The 20,279-nt window shown below is 47.5% G+C and overlaps 1 protein-coding gene across 1 annotated transcript in view; it reads right to left on the bottom strand.

The window, feature by feature from the left end:
* Nucleotides 1-20,279, bottom strand: part of NFASC (neurofascin) — a 179,366-nt gene that overhangs the window by 80,961 nt on the left and 78,126 nt on the right. Inside the window, 1 exon segment of the mRNA XM_047704991.1 lies at nt 14,846-14,951. Within this exon segment, the coding sequence (XP_047560947.1) occupies nt 14,846-14,951 (106 nt within the window).

Below are 20,279 nucleotides of genomic sequence, written 5' to 3'. Positions count from 1 at the left end.
GGATGGTAAAAAGATCAGTGATGGCCAGGGGGTCGGGGGCTAGAACAGGTACAGCACAGAGGACTTTTAGGGCAAGGAAACTCCATATGAGACCATAGTGGTGGACCCATGTCATTACATGTGTGTCCAAACCCACAGAATGGACAACACCGGGAGTGAGCACTCGTGTCAACCACAGACTGCGGACGATGATGATGTGTCTGTGTAGGGTTGTCAGCTGTAACAAATGCACCTCTCCGGTGGGGGTGGGGCAGGAATGATGGGGGAAGCCATGCGTGTGTGGGGCTGGGGGTATACGGGAAATCTCTGTACTTTCCACTTAATTTTGCTATGAATCTATAAGTGCTTTCTAAAAAATAAGGTCTATTAATAAAAGGAAAAGAAAAGAAACTACAATAGGGTGATGAGGGAAAAGGAAGTGAATAGTCAAGGCCTCTGTGAGAAGGTGACATTTGACCAAGATCTAAATGGCAAGCAGGAGCCAACTTTGTAAAGATAGGTCAGAAAGACATCCCAGGCCAGGGGAACCACTTGTGCAAAGACCCTGTGGCAGGAAGCAGAGGGGGTAGGTGCAAGGACCTGAAAGAAACTGGCATGGCCGGAGCCTGGAGGGCACCTGGGGAAGAATGGAGTTAAGTCTCACAAGCGCATACTCACAGAGTGCTCTGAAGGCTGAAGCAGGGATTTAAATTCTGTTCCAAGCACTTTAGGAGGTTACTGCAGAGTTCTGCATGGTGGGGTGTCTGATGAGATTTGTTCACAAAACCCACCCTGGTTGCTCTGTGGAGGGTGGCAGGTAGACAGGCAATGGTGGAGGCAGAAAGACCCTCTAGAAGGCTCTGGAGCCTCTGGGGACCTTCTCCGACGGGGGAGGAGTTTGCTCTGGGTTTTGCCCAAGGTTTTATTCGAAGAAAGGATTCTCTTAGTACAAGAAAGCACTGAAAATCCTGGTACGACTGTCTGACTCTCCAAATGCAGAAGGCGCGCCCCACAGCAGGAGCGCACGGCACCAGAGCCAGCGCGCCGGCCAGGAAGAGCACGCCCCGCCGGGGCTGCAGTGCTGGACTTGGAGACTGTCTGGCTTCCTGGCGCTAGCAGTTATGCCTTGACGACTGGGATGCCCTCCAGGCCCAGAGGACTTCTCAGGACTGTTTCACAATCCCTGATCCCTAGTACCCCAGGTGGGCAGCAATGGGTGAGTGTCTCCAAGTATCATGGGAGGCTAATCGAATCCTGCAGAAGGCAGAGGGAAGATGTGGGAAGACGTGATTCTTTTTTTTTTTTTTTTAAGAGTACCTTTTTTTTTTTTTTTAAAGATTTTATTTATTTACTTGACAGAAGCAGAGAGATCACAAGTAGGCAGAGAGGCAGGCAGGGGGTGGTGGGAAGCAGGCTCCCTGCTGAGCAGAGAGCCCAATGCGGGGCTCGATCCCGGGACCCCGTGATCATGACCTGAGCCGAAGGCAGAAGCTTAACCCACTGAGCCACCCAGGTGCCTGGAAGACGTGATTCTTCATGCCACTGCTTGTGTCGCTGACGGAGCGTGTCCTGAAGCAAGCCCTAACTGTGGGTTTTTAAAATTGCATATGTTTACATTAAATATTCCCTTTACCAGCCGCTTGGAAGCAAGTTTTCTATCACTAGCAACTGACTGTACTGCCGATCAGAAACGCCCCTGGAATGTTGGTCGAAAGCATAAGCTTCCCATGGCTTCCACTTTCTGTATAAAAAGTGTCCTTCCTTCCTCCTGCCTGCCTCTGCTGGACCCAGCCCCACCCTTCCACAGAAACCTGCTCTTGACGACCAAATATCCGCCTAGCATTCTCCTCAATTTCTGAATTCTTCTCAGCTGGCTCCGGGCCTCAGCAGAGAAACACCTTCAAGTTTTCCTCATAACAAAACCAAAAGAATCTTCTCTGGATCCCACAGCTTCCCCCTATACACCTGAATTTTCTCTACCTCCGTCTCGTTTCATGCACGTTTCTCTGTTTAAAGAGTGGGCTATGGCTTCTGCCTTTACTTACTGGGTTCTCTTTCACTTCTCCAGCCAGACTCTGGAACTCTCTCTCCAGGCCTCCCATTGGCCTCCCGATGGCCGACTCCAGAGTGCTCAGTCTTTATCTTGCGAGACCTCCTGGAGGCATCGGCAACTGTTCACCGGTCCGTCCACCCCGCCTCACCTTCTTCCTCCTTGGCCTCTGAAACACCATTCCAGAGTCCTCTTCTCTCTGGCCCTGCCAGCCTCCAAGGCGGCACTGATCACACTGCTAGATCCTTTCCTTCTGCCTGATGTTCTCTGTGTCTCCACTGGGGTTCTGTCCCTCTATCTCTATTCTCTGTCTTTGTTGGTGGCACCCAGCTGAGTTACCCAAGCCAAACACCTGAGAATCACCCCGAAGCCCCAGCTCTTCTCATACCTCACCCCAAGCACCGAGACCCTCCTGTGTCTCGCTTCCCCACATGTGTACCTTTGATACACGTCATGTCTCATGGACTATCGCAATAACCGCCCAGCTGGTCTCTGTCCAGTCCAGACCCCATGTCGCTAGCACAGTGATTTTTCTAAACCCCTGCCCGATCCTCTCAGTGCTGTTTCCATGTCACCCCCATCGGTCCATACGATCAGGTCCAAATTCCCGGGTGCAGCAAGGCTCTGGGATATCAGGCTCCTGCAGGGCTCTCAGACCCTGCCCCAATGCTGAAGTTTCCCTAACTAAGCGCCGTGCCATTTTCCAAGCATGCCACACATTTACAGCCCCCACACTCTACCTGTGCCATCCTCCATTCCCAGGAAGGCCTTCTCTTCCTGTCACGTGATTAATTCCTACTCCGTCTGCAACATCCTGCTGCTCAGGCATCTTTTGCTTTGTGGCTAATTTATTGTGCCTCCTGCCCTCAACGCACTTGCCGCCCCCAGCAAAGCCGAGAGTGCCTGTCTCTCTTCTCCCTTACACCTGCTTTTCTGGGGCACCTAGCACACTGGTAAAACTGTAAGTTAAAATAAGGATTGGAGATCTTTTCTGCGAAGGTCTAGATCGTAAGTGTTTTAGGCTTTGTGAGAGCTTTGCAAGACATACAGTCTCTGTCACAATTACCGGACTTTACTACTTTAGTGAAAGAGCACCATGGACAGAGCGAATGGGCATAGCTCTGTCCCCATAAAACTTTATTTACAAAAACAGGCAATAGGCGGTTTTTGTAGGAATTGGCCTGAGGGCCACAATCTGCTTGCCACTGGCTTAATCTTTCTCCCCAACTTCTTTTCTTTTTTTTTTTTTTTATTCTGAAAGAGAGAGAGAGTGTATGTGCACACACAGGAGAGGGGTGGGAGGGGCAGAGGGGCAGGGAGAGAGAATCTTAAGCAGGTTCCACGCTCAGCACGGGGCTCGATCTCACAACCCCGAGATCATGCTTGAGCTGAAATAAGAGTTGGACACTTAACAAACTGAGCCGCCCAGGCGCCTCTGGAATTCTTGAGGCTGAGACCATGCCTGGATCATTCTTGTGTCCTAGTGCCTCGCATCCTGCCTAGTAGGGAGTATTTATGGGATGGAAGATCCAAGTAAAAGCCTCAATCCTGCCACTTATTTTTTTTTTGTAAATTACTTGTTTCCCAAGCCTTTTTAAAAATTTCAAAAAGGGAAGTAAATACTCCTGTTTCTGGTGGTTTTTGCTGGAGAATCAAATGGATGAAGCATAACAAAGTGAGCCACAGCACCAATTAAGCTGCTTTTATATTCTTACTGTGTTCTTTCCTGGCGACCTCAAATGACTCTGCTCTGCACAACTTTTCTTTTCTTTTCAAAGATTGATTGATTGATTTAGAGAAAACACTAGCAGGAAGGGCAGAGGGAGAGAGATTCTCAAGCAGACCCTGCTCTGAGCACGGAGCCTGGAGCCCCGTGCAGGGCTCGATCTCATCACCCTGAGATCATGACCTGAGCTGAAATGAAGAGTCAAACGCCTAACTTATGTGCCATCCAGGTGCTCCAAGACTTTTCTTTGAACCTTGGGTAAACCTAAGTTCAAGAGAGGGCCTGTGACCTGCCCATCATTCTGCCCATCATGTGGCTGGTATGGGCTTAGCTGCAGGCCACTCTCTGCCCTACAGCCCCCTCCTGCTCCAGCAGGAAACCCCCAGGCTGAGGGTCCTCATACCACACCTCCCTTCCCTGTCACTGTGCTCATCTTTCCCCTGATTCCAGATGCCACACAGAGTGTCAGAGAGCATGTATGCAACAGATAGATGGCTTCCCAGTATCCAAGGACCCCTGACATGGGAGGATATTTTCTGAGTTAGAATCACCAGAAGCTGACGACCGATTGGTAGCGGGCAGTGAGAAGAAGGACAGTGTCAAGGTTTCTAGGTTGGAAAACTGGATTTGGGTGATGCTAATGATTGGTATCAAAAATATAGAAAGGAAATGAATCCATTAGGGTTGGGGCAGAGGGAGGGCATGAGCTGTTACGTGAGTATGTCTAGTGTGATGCCTCAGAGCCCTGAACGGAACAGTTCTGCAGGTACGTGGAGGCTGTGCTCCTGAATGAACAATGCCTAGGGATATGCCAACACATTAGTACTGGGAGGCCAAGTGCCAGCAATTAGTTCTCAGAATAAATAGCGAAAGGACTAGAATAGTACTACATAAACCAACTAAGGAATACATTCACACATCCACTGCCACAGGATATTGTGAGAGAACAGAGAGATAATAAAAGCCCAACAGAGCCCACACAAAACTCCACCGTTCTGCATTAGATGAAACAAAACAAAACAAAACAGAATCAGTAAGGCTTATTACTATAACCATCTGAAGCAACCTGCTCAGAAATCAGAGGACAGCTGAAAGACCAAGAGAAAATAAAGGCACTTCAAAATAAGCAATGGGGCAGGGCCCAGTGTGTGGGAGCTGAAGAGCTCTGATGGGTCCCACCCTGGACCGGAGGGCTCTCACAGACAGGCAAGCGCCCCTCTTAGCTGGAACCCAGGATTCAGAGCTAAGGTATTTCTCGGCGAATTTGCTGTGCTCTCTCTTTCTCTAAAGTAAATAAATCTAAAAAGAAATTCAGTGGCTTGGGTTCCCACCATAATAACCATACTCTTACTCTCTGTTTTCTTTCTTGAAGAAGGACAAAGAGCCAAGGTATGTTCTGCCTTTGATCATCCTCTCTCTTATCTGTCCAGGCAGAGGAAGTGGTGGCAGAGCTGGCGTACACTCTGTGGGCAGCACTCAAGCCCTGCGATCCGGCTCCTGCCCCATGCAGCCTCTCCTCCAGCAGGACCCCGTCCAGCGCTAGGCCCCCTGCCGCTCCCCAAACAGGCCAAAGTGCCTTCTGTACCTTCAGCCACCTTTGCTCCTGCTTTGCCTAGGCCAGAAATGCTATTCCCTTACTTCTCTCTGGTGCAGATTCCCTTCTTCACCAAGGCCCTGAGCGGTGACCCCCGCCCCCCACCCCAACACTGACCTTGCTTTCCCACTAAGAGTAGGCTGCCTTTCCCTTGTATTCCCCATCACGCCACCCAACTCTGTTCCAGCAGTGATTTCCTGCCCATGGGATTCCCATGTCCATCTCCTGCATCAAACTCTGAACTTCTTGAGCTCAGAGTCCATGTCTTGCCTCCCTCTGTAGAGAGAGGGTACAAATCATATATGTGGGATGAGTGAACAGCCATCTGATCAGATACTTCCTCTTATTGGGAGATATTTACCCACCAACAAGTCAGTATACTATAAATCCTTGGTTAATATCACGTACGACAAAGCCATTGTTACAGTATAAGCCTGAGTCCTGAAAACAAAAGCAATAACCAAAAAGGAACACCTATCCAGCATCTTCTCAGCAGACACTCTGATCTCTCTTTTTCTGAAATCCTCACCCCAATGCCTTTCTCAGAGCTTTCTGTCTGATCTGTCGGGGTACTGTTTTCTCTGTCCCACAGACAGGTCTCAGTATGCAGGGACTCAGCTGCGCCAGGCAGTAGTCCTAGAACTGCTATCCCCTCCATTCCCAGCCTGCCCACTCTCGATCCAGGGGCTTCGGTGTAGCTGTCCTGGGTTCTGAAGTCCACCTGCGGCTCAGTGTAGCTGTCCTGAGTTCTGAAGTCCACCTGCCACACGGGACGGCCCTGGGTCCTACAGCGAACTGTCCACCCCATCCCCCTCCTGCACTCTGATCCTCCCCACCCCCAACCACCTCCCTTCCATCTCTCTCATGCCAAGGAATAAACGAAGCAACAGATGGTGACCCGAGCCTGCTCCACTCCCTCTGCTCACAGGCATTTGAAGGCCAGGGGGTGGGTTTCCTAGGAAACTGGAAATGCCCCCTACTGAGGATCATCAGCCTGTCCCAAAGAGACAGAGCGCCAACCAAGGAGGAGAAAGACAGAAGGATCTCTGAAAAAGACAAGCGTAGAAGGGAGAGCAGCAGGGAGGAGTCCTTGGCTTTCTCTTCTGGGAGCACTTGCCAAAAGATTACATCTCCCTACATCCCCCTCCTCACCCCCATGGAATGACCGCATGTCTCAGCATCTTTAAGAAAGTGTCTGCCCACACAATGCACCCACATCCCACTCTAAAGGGCTGTCTGTAACTACACCAAACCCTCTGGGTCACCGGGGCTTGACAGTCTAAGAAATCACTCACCAGCCTGCTTCTAGACGCTGGCCTCTCCCCATGCCCAGGAGGAGAGAGACCCAATTTCCTTGTCTGCGTGGGGATTGAACCAGTTGTCTTGTAGGATTTCTCCAATAGACAAGGAAACCCAGTATATGGGATTGACTCCCCTTCTTCCCCCACCTCCCTTCTCAGGGTTGGAGGGGGGTGGTCTCCATCTGTTCAGTGGCTGTTACAGCCTTGGCTCCCTTTCATTGTCACAGGGAGAGAACTGGGAGGAGTAAAGGGCTGTTTAACCGTTGACAGTGATCCACTTGGTGGTAGTGGCAGGCAGGGGAACCTAGCAGACCCAACCCCTCCTCTTCTTGCCTCAGCTAAGTTCACAGAGGCCACGGGACTCAGCAGGAGTGGGGGATGGGGGAACAACAGTATCAGGTGGCCCTTGATTCCCACCTGGGGAGGGAGCCAAGGGGGAACACCTGGCTTTCAGATTAGGGATTTGGCTGAAAACAGCTGCTTCCTGCTCAACACCCAGAACTAATCTATAGGTTGAAACCTGAACCACTTGGCTATTTATTAAGCTGGGGGCGAGGGAGCAAGAGAATGGGAGAGAAGAAAGGGGGAAGAGGGCCTTCCCTCAAGGTGACCACCATGAATATCTAGTGAATATCCAGTTTTGGCACCAGGTTCTATAGGGGCACAAAGTACTTACAGGGCACCCTGGTGTTCATAAGGCACCAGGCAGGCTGGGGCCCTAGAAGAAGGCTGCACCGAACAAGAGAGTGTAGCCACTCCAAGGGGGCAGGGTGGTGCTCCCGTGGGACTCCCATGGCGTAAGTGGTTGGGTCACCAAGGCAATGGAGCTTGGACACGGAGGCCTGCAGTGATTCTCTTCCCTAATTGCACTGTCAGGGTCTACCACACAGCTTTTAGACATGTCCTTGTCGAAGACCTTTTTAGGTTGTCCTTCCTTATTTTTCCTCCATTACAGCAATGCCACAATGAACACCCTTATACATACAGCCTGATACGTGGAGGAAGTGGGGTTGCTGTACCATCTCACCTCTCCATCATCTCATCCAGGCCAGCTGGAGCCTGGCACCTCTTAGCCTGGCCTGGAAGGGAAACCCAAAATGTACAGGTGGCCTGGTCCATAGCCTGGTCCTGCCGACAGCTCCCACACGGGCCAGCACTTTGCTGGCCACACGGGGAAGGACATGGCTTGTGCTAGAATCCGGCCGGCTTTCTGAAGTTCTTTGGGGCTGCGCATTTTCTCCCCCTATTATTATTGTTTACTCATTCATCCTCTAGGAGGCAAGACTAGGAGACATACGTGGAACGGGAGAGGCTCTCCAATGTGAGCGTAGCTGAGGACTCGCTGGGTTAACAGGCTGTGCAGGGGCTGGCTTAAACAAGGTTTGGGGGCTCTCTGTGACTTTCCGTGTCTCAGGCTCCACTCACTGGCCCTGCTTGTGGTTAACTGAGCTCTGGCCAGTCTCCTTCCATATACAGATTAGCAGGTAAAGCAGACGGTAAAAGAAACAGACGTTAACAGGTGTGGACTGCCCCCACCTCGGAGCCATCAGGATAAACCAAACTGATACCAGGAAAGGTGGCTTGGGAGGATGAACACGGAACAACCCCCTTGGGCAGGAATTCTAGCACCTCCAGGAAGGAGAAAGGAACTCCCCTCTCTCTACAATTCAGCGACCTAGCTTCTCACTCTTTGGCTTCCCATCTTCTACCCTCAGGGAGAAAGTTTCACAGCAATTAGGCGCACATCTTTCTTCACAGCTGGAGAGAGAGGGTTGTGAGTCCCCCACCCCCTTGGCAAGGGGGTGGGGAAGACATCCAGGGTAGCAGCAGCTGTCTCCCTGGGGCCTGTCATTACAGGGAAGTGGCTGAGCGGAAGGCTGGAGGGGAAGTGATCATAATCCTACACGACAGGTCTCCAAGGGTGGGGTCCAAGATTTGGGTAAGAAGGAAGGATCTGGGAGGGAAAAAAGATGGACATTGAGGATAGAGGGCCAGAAAGAAAGGCTTGCCTTTAATATGAAAAGACCTAGGGTCTTTCAGAAGGTGACACACAGTGGGATGCCTGGGTGGCTCAGTGGGTTAAAACCTCTGCCTTCGGCTCAGGTCACGATCCCGGGACCCTGGGATCGAGCCCTGCATCGGGCTCTCTGCTCCGCGGAGAGCCTGCTTCCTCCTCTCTCTTCCGCCTGCCTCTTGCCTACTTGTGATCTGTCTGTCAAATAAATAAATAAAATCTTTAAAAAAAAAAAAAAAGAAAGAAAGTGACACACAGTGATCCCATGACCCGAAAACGCCACTTCTGGGTAGGTACCAAAAAGAATGGAAGACATGTCCACACGAAAATCCGCACAGGAATGCTCACGGCAGCATAACTGACAATCGCCAGAAAGTGGAATGACTCAAATGTCCATCACCCGATGGATGGATAAATAAAATGTGGTACGTCCATCCGACGCCATCCTGCTAGGCCACGAAGGGGAGCGAGGTGTGGAGTCACGCTAAAACACGGCCGCACTATGAAAACCTCACGAGAAGTGAGAGAAGCCAGTCGCAAAGATCACGTACTGCATCGTCCCACTAATATAAAATGCACAGAGTAGGTATATCTATAGAGGTAGAAAGTAGATCAGCGTTGTCTATGGCTAGAGGAAGATGACAGCGGGGGGGAGGGGACCCCTAATGGGTATGGAGTTTTACGGGGCTGGAGGGCAAATTCTATGAAAATGTCCTAAAATTAATTGTGGTGATGGTATGGGAATTATATCTCAATAAAGCTGTTATTTGAAATATCAATAAGAAAAAAGAATTGCATAAGGAATAGGAAGAAGGTTTTGTTAGAAAACTGTGGTATTTCAAAAAGGAAAGTGAATGGTAAAATTTACAAACGTGGTTTCAAATGTTGAAAGGAACTTAATGAACTAAGTTTTTTTTTTTTTTAAGAGTTATTCATTTTCGAGAGAGAGAAAGAGAGACAGCGTGCATGCCCCCTCCAAGTGGGGAGAGGGGCAAAGGGAGAGAATCCTGGAGCCATCCAAGCAACCCTCTGAATTAAGTTTCTTCCTTTCCTTTCGTTTCCTTTCTTCTCTTCCCTTTTCTTTTCTTTTCTTTCTCCCTCCTTCCTTCCTTTAAAAGGTTTATTTACTTATTTTTGAACTAAGTTTCTTAATGGGATCTAACAAACGCTTGTTAAAATTTACGAGATTTATGAAGACAACTATAAAATTTGTCGGTTGAAAAGTTTAGGGAAGAATTCAGTTTGGGGACTTGGAAATGTAATATATTGGATATTGATTTAAAACAAAAGACGGAGGGCTAAGTGTTTGTCTGCCACCTTGGGCAAGCCACAGTTCTGTCCCCCACCCCCCAGTGAATTGCAAAATGCTATATGGAGGGCATCGGTAGAGAGAACAGGTAGCAAACTCAGACCCTCTCAGAAGCTTCCTAAAGGAAGACCGCTGTGCATCTAAAGCCCTAACCATCTTTCTTTCAAATCCAGCTTCCTCCCCCAGGCACTGACCGGTGGCCTCCCAGATTCCCTGAGTGGGGTGCCCCATCTGGATTCCTGGCCACTGTCCATCCGAGGACCTACCATCTGGATCCGTCTGCTCACATCACTTGGGTTAAGCTGCTTACTCTGTCCTCTGTTTGTGGGATTCTAAGCCTGCTTTCACAGACCAAGGTTCTGAAGCCATTTAAAAACCACAGACTGAGCTCAAGCCAGGAAAAAAAAGAGGGACAAAATTAAAGGGGAAGCTTGTTTGGGGTGCAGGAGAGAGGACCTTGAGCCCCTTAATCAGAAGGTGAGCTTCCTGAGGATGGGGGCAGTAGCTCCTACCTTGTTCCTGTGTCCTTCGTGGGAATAAGGGCTTGTTGGTTCAAAGCCAAATAGGTCTGGGTGTAATCAATAAAGGTGAACAATGAACTCACTAGGACATCGCGCAGACCAGGAGAAACATACCAGACATGGACACAGAGACGTGGCTTCAATGCCCCCTCAGCCACCAACCTGCTGCGTGGTCAACAATGTGTTTACTGTCTCCTGGAGCCTCAGTTTTCTTGTCTTTAAGAGTGGGATGAAGACACTTATTAAAAGGTTGTTGCGATGATTATGAATTAAATGGACTGCTTTGAGTCAATTCATTTTTCATCAATTAGTGGGGTAATATCTATGTATAGCATCTAACCCAAGGCCTGGCACAAACTTGGCGTTCAAAAACCACTGGTCCTTCCTCCTATTCCCCAAGTTACAGCTGGTGTATGGTATCCTTCCGTGGCTTTGGATGAGCTGGGCTTTCGAATCTACAAGTCTGCTTTGTACAACTTCAGAATGCACAATGCCTGTGCAAATAACCAAATACTGGCTCTGTGGCCAAGTATTAAAACCAACATAGGTCACCTGCCCAGGCACTGACCACTTCAGACCCGGGAGGGAGAGCCGTGTCAGTGCTTCGGAGGTAACTCCCATCCTGCTCTCCTTACTGGTGGAGCCACTAATATTCCAAGGATAACACATCCCCAGTTGCATTTTTTTAAAAATTCCTGTTGGGGGCACCTGGTGGCTCAGTGGGTTAAACCTCTGCCTTCAGCTCAGGTCATGATCTCAGGGTCCTGGGATCAAGCCCCGTCTCAGTGCCTGCCTCTCTGCCTTGTGATCTCTCTCTCTCTCTCTCTCTCTCTGTTAAATAAATAAATAAAATATTTTTTAAAAATTCCTGTTGGACCGATAAAGTGACACATGGAGGAGAAGACTAAGACAGCAGGAGGGAGTGGCCTCTGTCCCCCCTCCCTCTCTCCAGCCCCCTCCATTTACATCCTAGACAGGCATCAGTCCCGATCCCCTGCCATCCCAGCAGGCTTCTGCAGGCTGGGGGGTGTGAAGATACGGGAGCCTGGAGGAGGGGATGTGGCACAGGCAGGGAAGGTGGCGGCCTGTGTGAGAAGGTGCGCCATGTGTCTGGGAATCTGGTGCGAAGCGCAGGCGGCTACGCGCTTACGCTGAAGACTGGCTCCGGTGGCGCTGGGGAAAACTTTGAGTCTTATGCCCTGAGAAGCGCATCTGTCAGCAAGCAGAACGGCCTCTCTCTTGGCTGGAGATGAGGTCCTCTTATTAGAAATAAAAACCCAGAGGTGACTTGCTGTCTCAAACTCAACAGCCCCGCCTCTGCTAAAAAGGTGGGCTTAGCGGGGTGGCAGCAAAGGCCAAGGGGTGGAGAAGAGATGGCATCGCTTCGGGAGAAACGAGGAAGACAGCTGTTTGGGGAATAGTTGTCACGTCCCCACACCCAGCCTACAGACCTCAGCGCCCCAGGAGAGGGTGGCTAAGCACAGGTACTACCTCAGGGCCCGGGAATCACTCTTGGGGCAGGGGATGGAGATGCAAAACAGCTCCTAATAAAGATCCCCCGCTCTTCCATCAACCTGCAGCCCTGCGTCCTGAGCCTGCGTTGTCCTGTTAGAATGCTGCTGCACGGAGGAGGCCCAGCTTCTCCGCAGCAGGCAGAAGAACTTAGGAGTGTGAGTGCGATTAACCGAATGGAAGCGGAAAGCCTGGGGAACTGGGAGGTTTCTCTGCCTTGCTTCAGAGGGTGGGTGTCCGCTCCAAGTGCCCAGTGAGGACCCAGAGCCGGTGAGGACCCAGAGCCGTAGCACTGGGGTGGGGGAGAGCGGGGGTGGGGGAGAGATTAGGCTGCGTGGGGACATCACACAGGGAGGGAGGAGTGTGCTGAGAGCTGATGCCTGGGGCAGCTCCAGATGGCAGTGGCCTCAGAACAAAAGGGGAAGAGCCAGAGGGACAAAGGACCCAGAAGCAGAGGACTGGCCCCTGCAGGCTTCTGAAATCAGATTCCCACCTGGAACCTGGCTGGAGGCGGGCCAAGCGAAGGTGACCCAGAATTTCCAGGAAGACTCGGAAGCGGCCACCCCGAACCCGACTGTGCGGGTCCCAGGGCAGGACTGCTGGGATTCACACTCATGGCCTGGCCCTTACGCAGATGTGCAGCTTTGGGCACCAGCCTTAATCGTGCTGCATCTGTGTCACCAGTAGCATGTGAGCAATTAACGGGCCCTAATTGACAGGTTTGTTGCGAGGATGACACGGAAGAGCGACGTCAGCACAGAGCACAGTGCCCGGTGCATACGGGGAGCACTCAGGATGTTGATTACTGTAAGGATGACGGTGATCACCCTCGAAAGAAACCTGGATCAGCTCCCCTTCTCTCAGAACTTCCTGTTCCCTCAACAGCCATATGGGCCTGCTTGCATGTACTCTCTGCACTCTTCTTTTCTTTTTAAAGGTTTCTCTGTGCATCTGAAAGTCCCTGGACCTACTGACCCCTCAGGGTGTGCCAGTGCCTGAGTCTGGAGGCGGCAGTGTGGGGTCACAGCAAGAAAAACAGCGGTCATTGAGGGCACCTCACTTCTAGGATGGGCTCCGCCACTAAGGAATTTTGTGGACCTGGGAGAAATAACTTCTTGAGCTGCAGTGTATTCCTCAAATGGGATGAAGACCCCAGCCTTGCTCGCACCACAGAATGGTCATGAAGATCAAATGATGTAATTAAATGGATGCACAATCAAAATTAAGCTCGGAACCCATATTAGCGATTGCTGGTTAGGTTGGAAGTGTTCGGAGGGGCAAGCCAGCACAAGTTTGCGCTGCTATCACCTGACAAGGTGGGGGGTCTCGGGAGGCAACCTACAGTGCTGGTGTCCAGAGAGGGCAGTGAGGGGCTCTGGCGGGCACAGGGACAGACAGGAGGGAGGGTACCTGAAAAAGCGCCCAGAGAGGGGGCGTGGCCACACAACACTGCCTACCTCCTGATTCCACCCCAGCTCCAGAGGTCTGTTCCCATGCTGTTTTTCAGAGCCCTATATGCCCATGAAAACAGCTGGAATACCACTTTTACAATCAGGGTTCTCCAAAAACAGCAGAACAAAAGAATGGTGCCTCCCACCCCCAAGGTCAGGCGGTATGTTCAAGTTCAGTATTTAGTAACAATGTTCTGTGAAAAGCCCTGTGGTCTGATGGATTTCCAGAGCAGTCCCTGAAAACCTGGCAGTGTTTTAAAGGCAAGTCATAGCCCTAAAAGGGTCCACAGAGAAACCACCTTAATAAGACAAGTACATCTGAGCTCTGTTGATAGGCTAGATAATAATAACTTTCCTTTACTAAACACCTGCTACATGTCAGGCACTGTGCAGGGCTCTTTGTACATTTCATCTTTGATCTTTACAAGATGTCCATTATTATCCTCATTGCATAAACGAGGAAACTCAGGCCTACAGCAGTTTGAAACACTCCTAAAGTCACCAAGCAAGTAAAGCTGGATTTTGTCCAGATCCAAAATCCATGTCATCAGCAAGCTCTGCTCCCACCTTTCAACCCCCTCCCTGCAGCCCTGTCCACCCCACCCCCCAGCCCCATCTCCCAACTCCTGGGAGAACGAAGACATCTGGAAAGGGGGCTGGAGAGAGAAAGACAAAATGCCATGAGGCAGAGGTGCCAAGAGTCAAGAATAAGGAAATCTTTCTCTGTTCAGGCCTCCAGGCCACTAGCTTGTGATCCGTCACCAGTGACTCCGTGAAAACTGCAGCCTTCACTTCACACGTTTCCTCCCTGCCTCCCCCCAGCCTGAGACTCAAACAGCAGCCGCGGGCAGGGCAATTCTAGTTGAGAAAGGAACAATGCAGACGTGCACACGGGGTCTGCTTCAGTGATGCGGCCTCGGGTTGCTCACTGGGCCATGGACAACGGTCCATCTGCCGGGGCCCAATGCCCCGCCCAGAGGAGGGGTTCTCCAGACTGCCCCCCATATGCCGAGGCTGTCACTCAGGAGGATCCCAGGTTGTGGAGGCCATTCTATGTGGGGCGGGGCAGGGGGCTACGGATCACCAAGCTGTTTCCCAATTTTTCAATTCCGGTGGACAGTTGGACAATGACAAGTCTAATGCCACTGACTGCATCACTGGAGAAAAGGAGCGAAAGCTGCCCGGTGCCAGTCTCCTTGCAAAGGGGAGCCTGGAGGTCTGGCTCTGTGGCCAGCCAGCTCCTGGGAGAAGGAAGGAGATGTCCTTTTACGGGACTCGGGAAGCCAAAGAACCTTGGCTCATCAAAGAGAAGAGGAGAGGCAAAAATCTCCCCCCACCCCCGTCTCTGAGCCGCATGCACCGGACCAAGCCCCCCTCACCCCACTCACCGTCTCTGCCTCATTCAGCCTCCTTCTTGCGATACCAGAGGCGCTCTTCCAGCTTGCAGCGGGAAGGAAAGCTCCAGGGTCCCAAATCGCACATAAGTCAATCAACCTGTCACAAAGCAAGCACAAAGAGCCCCAGGGTCACTCTTGGAAAGGAAAAGAAAAGGCTTTGTGGTTTGCAGTCTGTTCATTCACTGGGAAATTACATCGTTGTCCACACCCATTTGGAAAGTTTTGCTTAGCATAATGACATCTTTGTTTAAAGAAATTCAAGGCACTGGGCAAGAGAGGAGAGCAATTCTGCAAGGTGCCTAATCATGCCAGACTTTGGTGGTCTCTCTCATCCATAAGATCATTATTAGTGCCCTGACATCATAAACTAACTGCTGATTCCCTGTTCACCTAAAGGAGTTAAGTCCTATCTTCGAGCATTTCTCCTATACCCATGGGGGAATTAACCCATAATTATCTCATTAATTGTCTTAACTTAGGAGAGAGGTTGGGTTTCTCTTCCCCACCTGCAGATAATCAAACTGAGTTCACCATAAATCCATCTATAACATTGAAAGGAGATCTAAATTTAGGGTCAGGGCACATGGATTTGAAGTTCTAATTTGTTATGTCATTTAGGGTGGATCACTTCCCTGCATGTGTCTCACAGTTTCTTCATCTGTAAAATGGGGAGAAGTTACTACTAGTTAGAACTTATAGGTTCAAGCCCAGTGCGTCAGTCCTTCTGGGCAACCATTTAACCTTTCTTGGTGCAGATAACATATCTCACTTAATCATTTGCTTTAACATTAAAATGTGTCTGCAGGAAATGGTAAAATCCACCTTTGTAAAGGGAAATGTGGCAACATGTATCAAAATACGCATGCACTCACTCTTTGACTGACAATCCCAGTTCTAGGAATCTGTTTGAAATATATCCTATATGCCTATGTCGTGATCTCTACTGTTAAGTGGAAAAAACATGATAGAGAAAAGTGTGTTTAATATGCTATTATTTATTTAAGAAAGGGAGAGAGACATGAAGATAAATATGTACCTGCTTTTTTTTTTTAAAGACAATAAGAGGATAAAGCATAAAATATAATTTAAGGGGTACCTGTGTGGCACTGTCAGTTAAGCATCAGACTCTTGGTTTTGGCTCAGGGTCATGAGATCGAGCCCCACATCAGGCTCCATACTCAATGAGGAGTCTGCCTGAGACTCCTTCGCCCTCTGTCCTTCCACCTCATATGCGCTCTCTCTCACACACAAATAAATAAATCTTTTAAAAAATTTACAATTTAAAAGACCTACAGAGAGGGGGAGGAATGACGTGGATGGGATAGGAATAAAAGTTGGGTTTTAAATAGACCTTGTTGTGTGAATTTGCTTTGGAACATGTAAGTATCTGATAAAATTATAAAAGCACAATTAATATTTTTTAAAAGAAATATCAAAAAATAAAATGCAACAAATGAGTTCATGTGACCAGTTGGCTGGCACTACACATAGAAAAATTAAAACACAGTAATTTGAATATCTTTGGAAGAACATACCTAAGAATAAAAGGAACTACCCCATTCCCTGAGCCCCTCCAACCCTAAACTGTTTTCAATAATCATATTATTGATGGTACTATTCTGTTCTTCTTATTGTTATTCTGGGACTTTTGTAATGTATTATGAGATAAGTCAAAGGAATAATACTACTAATGTTGCTGAAAAAAAGTTTCTTCTTGAAAGGTGATACAGATGCAAGATGGATGAGATCAGGTAAAAAGTCTGTAGCCCTGATTGTTAACTGGAGTCTCAGTATGAACTTCCTATGTTTTATCTTGCACACATTCTTGCATGCATGCACACACGTGCACACACAAAGCGTACTCCCTAGCCCTGTCCACTATAAAACCAAGAAACAAGGATCGTCCCAGGAGGACTGAGCACCCCTGGCAATCAGTTTAGGAACTCTAAATACTAACCACCCCCGACAAAGGAACAGGCTTCTTTGGGGAAATGTCTGAGGCAGCAGTTGTACAAGATAAGCCTAGAACACCTCATCAAACCAAAAGATCAAATGCAGCATCAAAGACATCTTCTAAGAGTCATGCCAAAAGGTCTCAAAAGCCATCCAGAATAAGGTTTCCTTGGTCAACCTGGACATCTACAGGGATCATAACTGCAATAGATTGAAACACAACAAATATGTTACAAATCCCTAAGAATATCTCTTAAAACTCCAAACAACCCATTTTGAGGATATTATGGAAATACTTCATTATTTTGAAAACAGGTCAGTAAAGCAAAAGAAGAAAAGGTGGGTGGGGGGATAGCTGAGACAGGACTGGTCTTGTACTGATGACTGTTGCAGACAAAGATGGGCATGTCAGGTTCGTTACATAATTCTCTCCTTTGCAAAACATTTTCCAAATACAAATAAATTTTGAATGCTAGAACAGACTGAGAAACAAGAAATCATTAGAATGCTAATTCTTGAAACCCTTTCAAACCAGTTATTTAATCTTAACAGTAATCCAGTCTAATAATGAAGGATGCAGATATCATCATCCCCATTTTCACACTGGAGGAAACAGGTAGAATAAACCCATGTTCTTATCCCGAAGTAATCAAACCCACATGTTCTTATCCCCAAGACCCACTGTTCCACAGCTGCTTCTTTAATATCCCCATTTGTATATCTGGGTTAATAAAACTTTCCTTGCCTATATGAGGGCATCGGAGGGCTACAATGAGATAACGTGTGGGAAAGCACTTGGAAAACAAATCCTTATACAAATATTTTACTGTCATTTGAAAACTGGGGATCATATCTGCCCTATGAGGTTGCCATATCAAATGAGAGCTGTGATTTAAAGAGAGATGAACAAATATAAAGACAGACAGACAGAGAACCTTAAAGATGAGTAGGTTATAACTACCCCCAATGTTTTTATCATCATTGCTCACAGCACTTCAGGGTTAAGTGAGAAGGGAGACTTAGAATCCATGGTAAAGACTCTCCACCTGACCCAGGGGTAAGATGGTTCCAGGAAGGACACCTGGTGCTCTGGGGAGGAACCATGATCAAGCAATACCTGATATCCCACAGGCTGCAAGAAGAGTGGCTCTAGGTAACAGATGGATGGGGCCACTCCCAGGTTGCTGGGCATCCGAGGTACTACCTCCAGCTTCTAGAGGCCAGACACCTGCTGGTACCTCTGAACGAGGCGTAGGCTACAGGGGGAACAGTGGGCAATGGAATGTGCTTCCCAGTAATAAGGGGCAGGCAGAGCATGTCATACTGATGACCAGAAGGAATGTTTGGGGTTGCTCATTGGCTCCCAAAATGCTATCTCTTGGCCTTCCTATCTCAGTGTCTGTGTGGGGAGTGTTTACAGATTTCTTCTCAGCAAATGCTTATTCTCAGATTGTCCTGCCTCTGGCCACAGAATAAAAGTGGGACTGGGGAATCTCCAACACTTTCTTGCCTTGGAATTCTATGAGTCCATAAGTGCATTTTCTGAAGACAGAAAAAATCAAAGTACTCCTGAGTCCTGGCTCATGTCCCTCCTCCCCCCAGATATTTAATCTGTGCAGTGGGAACAAAGACTTTTTAGTCTCTGTCTCTATTTCTTTCTGGAGGTTCTTACTTAAGCTAAGCATTTAAAAATTTTATTTTACTTTTTTTGGATAGGTAGTCCCTTCACATAATATGAAATTCAAAAGATGCAAAGGAGTGTATAACAAGAGTATATATTAAGAAGTTTATATGAATAATATGTATATGTATATATGAGTAAATTCCCCTCCCAATCCTGTACCCCCCTTCCCAGTTCCACTTAGCCCCTCTCCCTGGCCAGCCACTGTTAGCAGTGTGTTGTGTATCCTTTCAGAGGTTGGCTGTGCGTACATAGATACACATTTTTTGAAAACAACAACATACTATACATATTTTTCACCTACCTTGCTGTTCTTGGTTAACAAACATCTTAGATGTCTTTCTATATTAGCTCATGTAAAGCTGCTTTTAGCAGCTGCATAGTATTTCATTGTATGAACATATCATATTTATGTGCTCAATCCTCTACTCTTAGACATGTAGGATGTTTGTAATCATTGGATGTGGAAAATTGCTCCAATACATATTCTTGGATATATATATAATCTCTCACACTTGCAAGACTATTTATAGGATAAATTCTTGGACACAGAATTTCTGGGTCAAAGGGAATGTGGCCAAATTGCTCTCCATGAAGGCTGTGACAGTTTATACTCCCACCAGCCATATCTGAGTTTCTGATTCCCACTTCCCCAATACGCTGTATTAATAGTTTTGTTTTGGTTTGGTTTGGTTTGGGTTGTTTTGTTTTGTTTTGGTTTGGTTTGGTTTCTTTTTGGTCTTTGACAATCTAATTGCCTTTTGTGGTTCATTTATTATGAAGGAATTTGAGTATTTCCTTTCTTTAAATTGTTCCTATTCTTTGTTCATTTCTCTATTAGTTGGCTTATTCTTATCAGTTTGAAGAAACTCGTTACTTACTAGGAAAATTACCTCTTTATCTTTAAGAGGAGCTTAAAATTGTCCACATCATTATTTTTATCCTGACTTTATTTGTGCACTAAATACATACATTAGAAAAGAAGAAAGTCTCAAATCAATAATATGAGGTCCCACTTCAAGAAAGTAAAGAGGATGAAATAAACTCAAAGCAAGCAGAAGGAAGAAAACAAGAAACAGCAGAAATAAATGAACTAGGAAGGAAAACCAATATAGAAAATCAATGAAATGAGCTGGTTCTTTTTTCTTTCTTTTTTACCTAACATGAGCTAGTTCTTTGAAAAGATCAATAGAATCAACAAATCTCTAGCAAAACTGAAAAAGGAAAAAATTGCCAATATCAGGAATGAAAAAGGAGATGTCACTAAAGACCCTCCAGACATCAAGAGGATATAAGAAGACACTACAAACAACTCTACACACATAAATTTAAAAACTTACTCAGAATGGATGAATTCCTCAAAAATGCAAACCACAACTCCTAATATGAAACAGATAATTCAAATGGGTTTGTAATTATTAAAGAAGCTGAATTCATAATTTAGAAACTCCCAAAGGAGAAATCTCCAGGTCTAGACTGTTTCACTGAAGAATTCTAGCAACTTTTAAAGAAGAATCAACACCAATTTTAGAAAATCTCTTCCATACTATAGAAGAGAACACTTGCCAATTTATTTTATGAAGCTAGGTGACTCTGATAGCAAAATCAGACACAGACAGAAAAAAAAGAAAAAGAAAACTAAAGATTGATAATACCTCTCATGACCATAAATACAAATATCTTTTTAAAAAATTAGCAAATAAAATACAGCAATATATGAAAAGAATTGTACACTATGACCAAGTAGGTTCATTCCACAGAAGAAAGGCTGGCTTAATATTCTAAAATCAT

This window comes from Lutra lutra, chromosome 15 (genome assembly GCF_902655055.1).
Source record: "Lutra lutra chromosome 15, mLutLut1.2, whole genome shotgun sequence".
In the NCBI taxonomy this organism is placed as follows: domain Eukaryota; kingdom Metazoa; phylum Chordata; class Mammalia; order Carnivora; family Mustelidae; genus Lutra; species Lutra lutra.
The sequence above is the reverse complement of the archived record's forward strand: the minus strand, read 5'-3'. Positions and strand labels throughout refer to the sequence as shown.